Source organism: Plectropomus leopardus, chromosome 22, assembly GCF_008729295.1.
Source record: "Plectropomus leopardus isolate mb chromosome 22, YSFRI_Pleo_2.0, whole genome shotgun sequence".
Taxonomy (NCBI): Eukaryota; Metazoa; Chordata; class Actinopteri; order Perciformes; family Serranidae; genus Plectropomus; species Plectropomus leopardus.
Genome location: NC_056484.1, coordinates 3,200,864 through 3,213,437, shown reverse-complemented (window position 1 = coordinate 3,213,437; position 12,574 = coordinate 3,200,864). Strand labels below are relative to the sequence as shown.

General features: G+C 41.0%; 1 protein-coding gene across 1 annotated transcript in view; it reads right to left on the bottom strand.

Moving 5' to 3' along the window:
- The window catches only part of LOC121961419 (thyrotropin-releasing hormone-degrading ectoenzyme-like), a 185,468-nt gene that overhangs the window by 121,259 nt on the left and 51,635 nt on the right, over positions 1–12,574 (bottom strand). Inside the window, exon 5 of the mRNA XM_042511407.1 lies at positions 11,799–11,925. Within this exon, the coding sequence (XP_042367341.1) occupies positions 11,799–11,925 (127 nt within the window). The remainder of the gene's footprint in view (positions 1–11,798; positions 11,926–12,574) is intronic.

The window sequence follows — 12,574 nt, the reverse complement described above, 5'->3', positions numbered from 1 at the left end:
TTAATCTGTTGAATGGCTGCAAATTGGTTCCTCCTCAAAGGTCTTTTATTCTGAGTTCTACTGAACTTCTCTACCTTCAGGAGGAACAGGAAGAGAGTTTCGCCTCCTTCTTTTCTAACAGAGTCAATCCAACACGTTCTCATCACAAGCTGTTACATGTCACCGCTCTGCAGTGACTTTCACGTCTACGTATGACGCTCTAGCTGTCCTTCTGCATCTGCTGTTTACATCCCAGGATGCTGCTACCGTCAACACAAGCACACGGTGGGTTTACGCTGCACGTGGTTATGTTCAGATAACACCAGCACATGGCAACCAGCGGCAGGTTGTGAAAGGGATGCACTGATGGTCGGGTTTATGTTTTCTGGGGGATTTTTTTTTTTTGCCAGCTGATAAAAAGGGTCAAACAGTTAAAACTGTGTGAACAGATGAAGCTACAGCAGCACTGCAGGAGTGTTTTCAGTGCACAGACAAATGTACAAATGTTTTAAGATTTGTTTAAAAAATGACATAATAATAATCTACCAACAATAATCTATCAACAATAATCTACCTTGTAGCTTGTTTATGCAAACAGTAAGGTGTAGAAAAAAAACCCATCACATTCAGACAGGAAGCGAATACCGGAGTCCTGCACGAAAGTCCAGGGTAAGTTGGACCCACAACTGCTCCTCCCTCAAGTCTTATAATATGTTGTTACCGGCAGTATTTCAGCTAAACGCCGTCCAGCAGCTTATCCTGCTGCAGCGGCAGGTGCTATCTGGCAGCGTACAGTAACACAGCGAGCAGTTTTGTCCGTCTGCGTTCTCCGCTGACAGTGTCAGACGGTGTATCATGCAGACATAAAATGTGGTTTTTGGTGTCCGGATCTTACACTGAAAGCACTGCAAAAGGAGCGATATTTGACGACAGACTGATCAAACCCCACTGACCTCCGTGATAAAATGTCCAACTTTACAGCAGAAATAAACATATTTACAACTGAGTAAAAAAAAAGGTTTTAATCTAGCTAATTTCAATATTATGACACCTACACAGGGGGTGATTTTTATATAACTCACACATTTTTATTTTGGCCCAGAGTTACATATATTTAAGGTTTGGCCACTTTGAGTGACAGGCTGTCTGCAGATAGCCAGATCTACCTCTGGCTCTGCAGCTCCCACCTCTCACCCTCACTTCTGTCTCCAAAAGCAACATGACAACTGCCGAAATGCTGAACTCAAGCTTTAAAAAGGCAGCCCACAAACCAATGGGTGATGTCACGGTAGCTAGGTCCATTATTTATTCAGTCTGTGGTTCAAACACGGCTTAGTTTGTGCAGCGATGGAAAGCAACCGAGTGCATTTCCTCAAACACACTACTGAAGTACAAGTGTCACTTATGTTAACTATGAAATATGCTCATTAACCACCTTTTTTTATGAAAAAAATGAGACATTTACAAGCTAAAAATAGATCTTTCACACACAGAGACATGGGAAGTGTGTAGAGCCCTGCACATATGTTGTGTGAAAGAGTGTGCACCCACTTTTTTCAAGAAAGAAGAGATACAATTCAGGTTTTTATTCTTAAAAAATCTTATCAGATTCAAAAAGTTACCTGGGCCACAATTTAGGATTTATACCTCTAATGTGTCGCAAAACAATCTTCACCTCAATAACAGAACAGTAATGTATCACAGCAGGAAATGATCATTTGATTATTTGATCCAATTATCGCTGCATTACTGAATGATATCAATATACTCAATGATATCAGATCGACAGCTGCTTCACACATTCTAACATATATTACTCCTTTAATTAAAAGTCTGTTTTTCCGCCTCCAGTCACTATTATCTTTCTCCAATTCTATCAAAGATTAAACATGACTTCCTGTGATAATGTTTTCATTATAGGAGACTTCAGTTTAGTTGAAGACCATGAAGAGATGGTGCAACTGAACAAAGAAGTGAGTTCAGTGTGAAACAAGTGACTGCGATACAGCAGCAATTTACACTTTTTTAAATTTACAGAAAACCATTGCACATGCATCGCAAGTTTTTCTTTTTAAAGCCTTTACAGAAGGTACAGATTACAAAGTTCACCACCAGCCGTTTTTTACCGTAAAACTAAACATACACACCAACAAAGTCAGACTAATCATCAGACTTTGCATCACAGCGTCTGTTTTCTTTTTTTTATCTGGACTTCATTTTCATCTGCTTTTGGATATCACATCTTGGTTAGTGAAAATACCTGTTAATACAAAGTGTAAATGCAGACCACATGCAGGGGTGGCCCGCTAAATATTAACTGATCATTTGACTTAATTCGAGACTGCACTCCAAAAGCAGCACTGCCACATGCAAACTCACATATTCCTACTTTCGTTGTTTTAACTCGTAAATAAAAAAAAAAATCCTGATGAAATACCTCCCGCCAACCAGCCTCTTTGGTGTTGAGCCGAGGGGTTTTTGACCGAATGCAGAAGCTGGCACTAACCTCCGGAGGCTCATGGCGCCCAAAGAATTAAAGTATATCAGAATTTTATTTCATTTTTTTAAAAGTATGAACACAAAATGTGACAGTCTAAATGAAAAAAGAGTTATAAAACATATGAAAAATGTCTTGTGCAGAATTATCTAAGTCTCTTGTATCTAGACTGAACAAAAATGAAATGCAACATTTGTGTTTTGATCCTATTTTCACAGGTTTAATTTAAAGATTTTTTGAAAGCACTGAATTGGTATTTTTTCTCATATTTTGCTCACAAATTTGTAAAAGTCTGTGTTCTTGAGCACTTGTCTTTTTCCAAGATAATCCATCCAGCTGACAGGTGGATGGACATCAAGATGCTGATTGAACAGCATCATTACCGCACAGGTGTGTCAACATGAGGCCACAGATGGAGCGTGCCATGAAAGTCCATCAGAGCTGCTGCTTGTGAATGTTTACTTCACTGAGACATCTTCAATGTTGTTTATGTGAATTTGGCACTACATCCAACCAGCATCATAACCACACAATTCGGTTATGGTGACAAACTGTCGGATCAAGACCCCGGTGAGGACGATAAACATGCAGATGAGCCTCCCTGTGATGGTTTCTGACTGTTTGTGCAGACGTTCCTCAGTTGTTTGAACCAATTTTTAGCATCAGCTGTTCGGGTGGCTCATCTCAGTTTTGAGCTGCTGTGGTTACATGTGATCAGTGATTAAGAGGCTGGTTGGATGTACTGCCAAACTCGCGGAAACGACACAAGAGAAAGCTTAGATTTTTAACTTAAACCTGTGAAAAATGGGAGCAAAAATAAAAGTGTTCAAATATTTGTTCTGTATATTTTTTGACTATAGTACTGATAAGCAAAGCGTCATCCTCCCATGAAGGAATCTGATGTGTGAATGAGCAGGATGGATAGAAGACGCTTGGATAATGCTGCACAGGAATCTCAGAAAGTTCTTGGCTGTTTAATAACCTTTGTTGGCTGTTTTTCATTCGGATTCGGTTAAAGTCTGTTTGGACTGATAAGCTTTCATTTTTTGGGCGCTTCGCTCTCCTTCACTCCATTCAATAGAAAACTTTTTTTCTGGGACCAGAGAAAGCCTCGGGAGGGGAGCGCTACATACAAATTATATTGGTTTTGGGTGATGTCTTCCTTTAATGGCGCTCTGGATGGGAGATATGGAGCAAAGACAGACAGATGGACGTCTTCCGTCTTTAACGGGACAGAAAATGATTCTTTATTGTTGTGATCTGTATCTTCATCCGGCTGTACGGGCAGTTTTCCCTCTGTCTCTTTAAATTTGTATCTCAGCTCATCATTTCTCTCTCACTCTCTCTCAGGGGAGCTCGATGCCCTGCATGACAACAGATGGAGCCCTGAGGCTCTGGGACCACACACACCCACACACCCACCCACACACCCACACACACACACACACACACACACACACACACACAGGCAGGGAGAGAGCTGGCAGCAGTGGAGTGGGGTAAGAGGCAAGCTGTGGTAAAGACTGATGTCAACATCAGTATGAATGCACGCACACACGCACACACACACACACACACAAAGAGCCAATGGTTATGTGGATATATGTAGATGAACAGTGAACACACACACAGCAGATTTATAATGGAAGAATGCATTAAGTCACTGCACACACACACACACAGAAAAACAGGAAATATCTGAGTAGATTTAAAACAGAAAATCAAATCAAAGCCGGGCTCACACAGAGGGAGTTTGCTCTCTTTGCATTTCTGTGTTTACCACAGTTCACACTTGAATTTGGAGCTAATTTGAGTTTCAGAACTTCAAAACACGGTGCTGGGAGGGCATTTGGGGATTTTTGGGACGACTGTTTGGCACAATATCAGCGTATCCCTCTGGTGACTCCATCCATCCATGTGAGAGTCTGACTCCTGCTCAGCAGCACGCTCAGCAACACAAACATCCCTGTCAACTTTCTTTATCAACTCATGGTAGATTATCTCAGCAGACCAAGAGGCACGCTGGGAGAAGTAGTCCCTGCTGTGTGTCCTGAGTTTGCCCCCCAACAATAAGTCTGGGTTACAGTTAGAAAAAGATTAAGTTTTGCTTCAAATACCTGCAAAACTGCCACTATAAAAACCACAGCGTCTCCCTTAAAATGGCCCGGGTTTAATGACGCAAACGCCGCTGGTAAAGCTGCTGATAGCGCTGTGCTACCAAACACCCTGGTTTGGTAGCACAAATGTTGCTAAAAATGCCACATCAGTTGCTAAAAAACACCCAATGTGTTTTAAAAAGGATTCAGGGTTGATTACAAAAATGCCACTGGAAACGCCACAAAAATGACGCTGGAAATGCGTCTTTGTGCTGCAATGTGTCGCTTGAAAACATCCAGGTTTGGGGGCACAAACATTCCTGAAACTTCATGATGGTTCACTAAAAAAACTCCCATGCTTGATGGCACAAATGCTTCAGGAAATGCCACAATGTTTTGCTAAAAAAAACAGGTTTGGTGGCACAAATGCAGCTGGAAGCGCCTCTATGTGCCACTAAAAATAAACTCTTGATGACATTAACACCAGAAAAGCTGCGATATGTCACCAAAAACTCCCAGGTTTGTTAGCAGAAACATCCCTAGAAATGCCACAATATGTCTCTCAAAACACAAACTGATGGCACAAACACACTTGAAAACGCTGCAACATTTCGCCAAAAACACAGCTTTTTTTTTTTTTTAAATGGATGTTTTCAGACAGAGGTCTGAAGTTTGGCAGTCGTCTCGTCTCCTCCACCTCCAGATGACAAAGTCAGCTCATGTACATGTCATCAGCGTATCAGTGGTTTGCAGAAACGTACATCATTTTATCCTGGTGACTGTGCTGTGTTTAGTCATGTTTCATTATCTTAGAAGCACACTATTTTAAAAGTACGCTCTATTTTAACTTTTAAAAAGACAGAAATCATCTTACACACTTTTGTCTCCTCACATCTTGATTTATGCAGCAGCCTCTTCACTTCGCTCTCCTGACAGACTTTACTGAGCTTGGCTGGCAGAACTATGAATCACGTCCAAGTTGCGCCTGTTTTATCCTCCTTACAATATGTCTTAGAACTGATTTACAGATCGTATTTATTACTTTTAAGTCTCCTTTTGGCCTTCACAGTGCTTTATTTTGGACCTTTTGGTACCACAGAGTCTGTAAGCTGCTGGAGATCCTCAGGCAGGTGTCGATTTCGGTTTCAGAGTCACGGCCTGAACCAGAGTGGACAGAGCGTTCAGAGTCAGCGCCCCGAGGCTCTGAATCAATCTGCCTGAGGCGACGAGGCTGACTGAGTCACATCATCTTTGAAATCTCCTCTTAAAAAAATGTTTTTCATCATAGAGCTTGTCCTGATTGCACTTGAGTTTCTTTAATTTGACTTTTTAATTCTTTTATTGCCACTTAAGGATGGCCATCGGTAAAAGACAGACTTCTTATCTCTCTGCTTTCTTTTGTTGGAAACATTTCATCCACTAAGGTCCCAAGTATCAAGTACAACCAGCTCAATTTTAGCTTTGACAAACACTCCTACGACACCAGATATGCATTACAGGGTCTCTTTATGCTTCCCTTCTCAAATACCGATTCAGTGCAACACACAGTAACGTACGGAGCAATGAAAGAGCTGAATAATCTTCCATCAAAATTCACACAGTCAACAAGTAAGTCAGATTTTAAAGAGAAATTCAAGAAACATCTCATGAAATCGGCTTTTGATGACAGCTGACACATACATGGTTTAATGTGTCTCCGGTGAATGGGACTGAGTTGTGTGTATTGTGCTGCAAAGCTGAAATTGTACAGTAACTATGTTGCTGCTGAGGTATCAGGAAAAATGTTATATTTTATGAGTTACCAAACCATAAAATTGGATTGGGTTGGTTTTTTTTTTTCGTTAACTGTCTTATGTGCCGTCATGTAATATACTTTTAATGTTATGTAATGTAATTTTGTTGTCTGGACTCCAGGGAGAGTAGCTGCTGCTGATGTGGTAGCTAATGGGGATGCAAATAAACAAATTATTATTATTATTATTTTAATTTGCTGCACTGTGTGAACCAACCTACAACCTGGGTTTCTATAAATATGTAAAAGACACTCTGAGTTTTTGGATATTGGAGGACCAAACGTGAGCTGGATCTGGCTCATATATTGTTGACACTTTTGGCTCGGTTTTAGGAATGTGGGCACCGGTTGATTTGGAGAGAGAATCCGCTCCAGTTAGCAGCACACAGCAAAGCTTTGGGCAAATGTTGACGCCTGGAATTAGACCAGAGCACTTGGGCTGATTCTAGTGCGTCATTGATCATGAGTCTGGCAGGAGACCAACAGCCAGGTGTGCCAGCTTTCCTGAAGGGCACGGTTCAGCAAAGACATTTTTTGGTTTCTGGGTATGAAGCATCCTGGACAGAACACCAGGTGGACCCGTAGGACCCAGTTATCTGACAATAACTGTCTCCAGACCATTGATGAAGCAATTTTGAGATGTTTTTTCTTTTTCAGTTGTTAGACTTTATTCACCGTGGCCTTGTTTTCCACCACAATATATAAATCCTGCACGTCAGTGGAAACAGCATAATCAAGGCCAGAAGAAGTAAAGAAAAAAAGTATTTTGTGCAGTATAACACAGTTTTAATACCATAAGTGATACAAAAAAGAACTAGAGTTACAGCAATGCTGTTTTATGCTTTTGTTCAACTTTCTCTAAAAGGTCACATCCATGTTTGCTTCATAAACACATCCAAAGAAAATCTATATGATCAGCACAGTTTCAAGGTGGACACCCAAAATTAGTGTCACCAGTTTAGAAAATGACCAAAAAACTCTCCTCTTCCTAAGACGGTGTTGAGAAATGGCCAGAAAAGCGCTCCTCATTTATCCTGCAAGACTTTTGTGTGAATTTTAGTGAACAAATTCTTGAGTTCTATCCAAAAACATGTTTTATGAGTCCTTGAGTTCAAGTGGGTCCTTTAGCCAAATTTGAAGAAAACACCTACGGGTCTTCTTGAAATATCACACTCACAAAAACATGGGAAAGACAGAGGGACGGACAGAGAAAAGACGAATCCCCCCCGAAATATCCTATGGCTATCGCTGCTGCAAAAAAAGAAATGAAACTTAAATTTCTTTTCTGATTTATTTTACACAAACTGGAAAACAATTGAATCTATAAATACCAAAATTTTGCCCACAAGTGTTTCCAATATCAGGAAAAACAGCCCACAGTTCATCTAAGCTTCTCTTTCACTCTTGTCATGTGACTATCGGTCTCAGCCGAATCATTCAAATCAGCCCAATTTTTGCTGATGTGAACATTTCTTTTTCCAGGATTTGTTTCATACAAACAGTTTATTTTGGCAAAATTTTCAATGACATGTATAATAGAATAAATGTGATAAAATGTCGCCGTTTTGAGGTTGTGCATGGTGTCTTTAAGGTCTGTTGGAAATCTGAGAATTAGACGATAACTTCTGTTTTTACAGACTTTGCTGTGATAAATGTTGTAATTTGGGGGATTTTATAGCAGCTGTCAAATTGTCACTGTAATCCAGTTAAAACCAGAGCTTTCGGAGTTGACATTTTTTGAGACAAGGGGTTTTAACCTGACACCACCTGGTCTGTACAGCAGGATATGACATCACCTGTAGCCCTGCATGGAGCTTATATCAGTGTAAAGGTCACGGAGGGGAAGTAAATGTCAGGTCTAATCTGAGCGGATGGAACCAAACAGGAAGCTGTGACTGAGAGTGAATGTATAATGTGATGAATGAATGCAGACAGGAGGGAAGTGTCTGACATATACAATACGGAGCCACAGCGATCACATTAGCTTATTTGGGCGTGGAGAGGAAAAGAGAAAACGCACCGCTGTGACACCGCTAATTGATTTTGGCAGGACAGAAGTGTATAAAACACAAACAATTATGAAGACAGAAGAAGAAGAAAAAAGATAGGGGGTTGAAATTCCACTGTTCTGACACAACTCATTAACTCGGAGAGGAAAAAAGGGAGTGTAAACAACAAACATAGTCGCACAGAACTGTACAGTCATTTTTGGGGAGGTGGACCTGCTGCTGAGAGGCTGAAAGCTTGACAGCGTGAACCAAAACCTGGAGCCCCGACAGAAAATGTGCCCCGATGTTGCTCCAAATACTATAAAGTCTGAAAGGAACCAGCATAAAAGGATCTATCAAACATCCCAAAGTGACTCTTTCTCGCTCTTTCTAAAAAAGGTGCAACATCAAATAGCTTGTTTAGGCTGCAGGTACTTTTTCTGCAAACCTTTTCAAGAACTCAGACAAAAAAAAAAAAATTCCCTTGAAAGAGTTTCTGATGGGAACAAGAGCCAAAGGGGCTGAGTCTCCAGGGCTAAACTTCACCAACTGGTCAAACACAAGCCTCAAAACGACCGCATCCTCCAACATTTATTCATGATACAAACAAAACCTGGACACAGTATGCATCTCTCATGCATCTCTAACCCACAGCCTTAACATTAATGGCTAATTGGCAAAAAATTGTAGTAATTAGGGTAAGACTTCTGGAGTTATGGACAAAAATGTGCACTGTGACCTTTGACCACCAAAATCTAATCAGTTTATTGCTGAAGGTGTTTGTGCCAAGTTTAAAGATTTTCACTCAAAGTCTTTGAGTAATAATGTATTTGCAAGAATGAGACAGATGAGGTCACAGTGACCTTGACCTTTGACCAATGACCACCAACATCAATTAATTTCATTGCTGAGTCAAAAAGGACATTGGTTCCAAATTTGATGAAATTCCCTCAAGGTATTCTGGAGATATTGCATTCACAAGAATGTGGCAAGTGCAAATTCACAGTGATCTTTCACCTATGACCACCAAATCGAATCAGTTCATTGTTGGAGGACTTGGAGTCCAAGTGGATGTTTGTGCATACAATTTCATGTTCACAAAATTGAGACAGACAAGGTCACAGCGACCTTGACCTTTGACCTATGACAACCCAAATCTAAACACTTCACAAAGGTGATGTTTGTGCCAAATTTCACCATTTTCACATTGTCAAAATATTGCATTCACTGGAATTGGATGGACTGACATACAGACAGACGGACATCCTGAAAACTGCCCACAATCATTGCCAGCGCAGAGGCACAAAAACGCAGCAAAGGAAAGATACGGACATTTTAACGTATAAAACTGTGACCTGTCAGTGCACATTTAACCCCTGTTTGACTCCTTTACGTGTCATGTGTCACTCCGTTTGTCACTGCATCCACACATTCACATCAGTGCGACTTAGTGAATATAAATGGTTGAATATGCAACCTTTTTAGTCGCAGTCTCAATCACTGCATTAATGCTGCCATACAAATACACTCCAAAAGATACAAAGAATCATGTTTTAAGGTATTTAAGCCATTTAAAATGACATTTCAGCTCCCCTCAGTATTTGCTGAACAGGCGGCACTTCAACCTCTCTTTCACTGCAACTGAAACTTCTCTGAGTGATTCAGCTGCCAGGTCCAATTTTAATCCCTTCAGAGGTCCATTTCGTAGGATTCAGGGGCATCTATTGGCAGAGATGGTATACAGACGGCCAAACCAAACACTGGCTCTCAATAGGGCTATTCATGCTTTCTCATTTTTGCGTTGGACACCGTAGTTCTCCTACAAGTTTGGCACAAGGGATTAGTTTCAGTTCTGCAACCTCACTGCTAGATGCCACCAAATCCTACACATGCAACCTTTAAGGGCTTCGAGTTTAGCACTGCCACCAAATGTTACATTTAAAGAGCAAAATGAAAACTGGACGAAACTGAAACTTCTACTCCTTTAATTGCATCTTCTTAAGCTGCACAAATATCTTCCATTACATCCATTTCACAGTAACTTCCACCTCGGTGCCTCTGTTTCAAGAGCCACTTTAACATCTTTCAGTGCTTCAACTTCACGTCTCAGTTCATCAAAGGGCATCAGCTGTGACTACCATACAAATCCATTTCAAAAGCCTTGAAGAATAAAGTCATCAGATACTAAATCTGTTTAGGTTTTGAAGTGGAAGCGAGTGTCCTTACATTCGCTATAGATTCATTTAACTACATAACCAGCTCCTTTATGAGTTAAAGAATACACAGGGAAAGAGTTGGCATCGAGTTTCAGTACAACAAGGTGCAGTTATTACTGTGATGTCTTACTCAGTGTTAACGCTTCCTACTACAGCAGGGATACTCAACTTATGGCCCACAGGCCAAATCTAGACCCCCATAGGGTGCCATGCCCCCCCCCCCAAAAAAAATGCTGGGATTGTTTTTATACTTTAAAGTGCCAGAGTGCACAAAACAGCATCAAAACAGAGCTTGTTAATCAAACAAGTGCCAGTGGAGAATCCCTTGCAACCCTCCCACAGAGAGGTCCAGCTAAGCCCCTAATGTCCTAAAATTTTAGAAATGTCCTAAGATCCCAGACACAACCTAAATTATAAACGTCCCAAAATCGTTTATAAGCGTCCTAAAATCATAGAAATGCCCAAATACTTGAAACATCTGAAAATCCTAAATGTCCTGAAATCCTTGAAACACCCCTAAATCCTAGGACTGTCCTGACATGCTAGAAACCTATTAAAAACCTAGAAAAGCCCTAAAATCCTTCTAGAAATGTTCCAGTATCATAGAAAAGTCCTAAAAATCCCAGAAATTTTCTTACATCCTACAGACATGTAACATCCGAGACATGTCCTAAAAGCCTACAAACATCCTAAAATTCTAGAAAAGTCCCAAAAACCTAGAAATGTCCTGCAATCAGAGAAACATGTACAGGGCTATACCGTGACTGTCCTCCTGACATTTTGCAAAGTGGCCTCTAAGCAAAGCAGGTCCAATATCCTCGCTCTACAAAATCCTTTTTCCATTTAACTAAATAAGCTACAATGTGTGAACACAAAGGAACCGACTAAGGTTCAATTCCCCGAGTTAATCACACTGTACGTCCCCCCGACACGCAGGAAGAAAAGCAGGACAGAGTGTTTTCTTTGCCTGATGTGAGTACTAATTGATGAACCCAACAGTAATTGTACGAAGGACAAAGAGTTGGCTGACTTCCCTAAAAAGGGGCAGCCCAGGAAGGGGAAGCTGTTTTCTCTCCCCTAATTGGGATGAGCAGGCGGACGGGAAGTTAACAGTGTGGTTTTTTTTTTAATTCAGTGAGAGCTGACAGGAAGTCAAACATCAGAGGAACAGGAACCAAATCAGAGGAATCGAATAGCGTCAAAGGAAGAAGAAGACGTCAGCAGACTTACCGAGTTTGGGCAGTGAGTACTGGACTTTAAAGTAGTCCTGGTAAAATCCCAGAAGCCTCTTGGTGATGTGAAGAGCGTAGTCCCCTGCGCCGCTAGAAATGGCATCCGGCCGAGCGTACAGGCGGATCTGAAAAACAAAAGACACAGAAAAGAGAAATGGAATCAGGCTGATTTGACTCGAAAAACAGATAAATAGTGCAGTGATGGAACTAGAGAACAAAATGGGATTAAGCCAAGTTTTTTATAGAGAGGGAAATTAAATTTGGCAGAGTTTACAATCAAATCTACAAGGAGACAAACAGAACAGGGCCGAGTGTATATTAAACCCTACAGAGGACATAATATAATCAGGTGGAGTTTAAGTTCAAATCTGCGGAGAGACGGAAATTAAATTTGAGGCGTTTTTTTGCCCAAATGTACACAGAGTGAAAGAAATGGAGCCGGGCCAGAGCTCGGCGGGTCAGGCCTACAGAGAGGATAAGTGAATCAGGCCGAGCTCGCGTTCAGCTCTCCAAAGGAGTCAGGTTGAGTTCTGGTTCAAACCCACAGGAAGAAAAATATGTGTAGAGCTGCAAGCAGAAAACATCGACTTTTAGACACAGAGGGCAGAAAATAAAAGAAGTTAAAGCGGTGCTTCAGGTGGTTTCCCATATTTCTCACAGTCAGTCAAATAAATGTTGGTAACCTTCCTTTAACCCTTTCATACCTGAGCAAATTGGCTTGATTTTGTTCAAGAGCACGGAGGGAGACAATAAAAAATGACAGCTAAAATGATC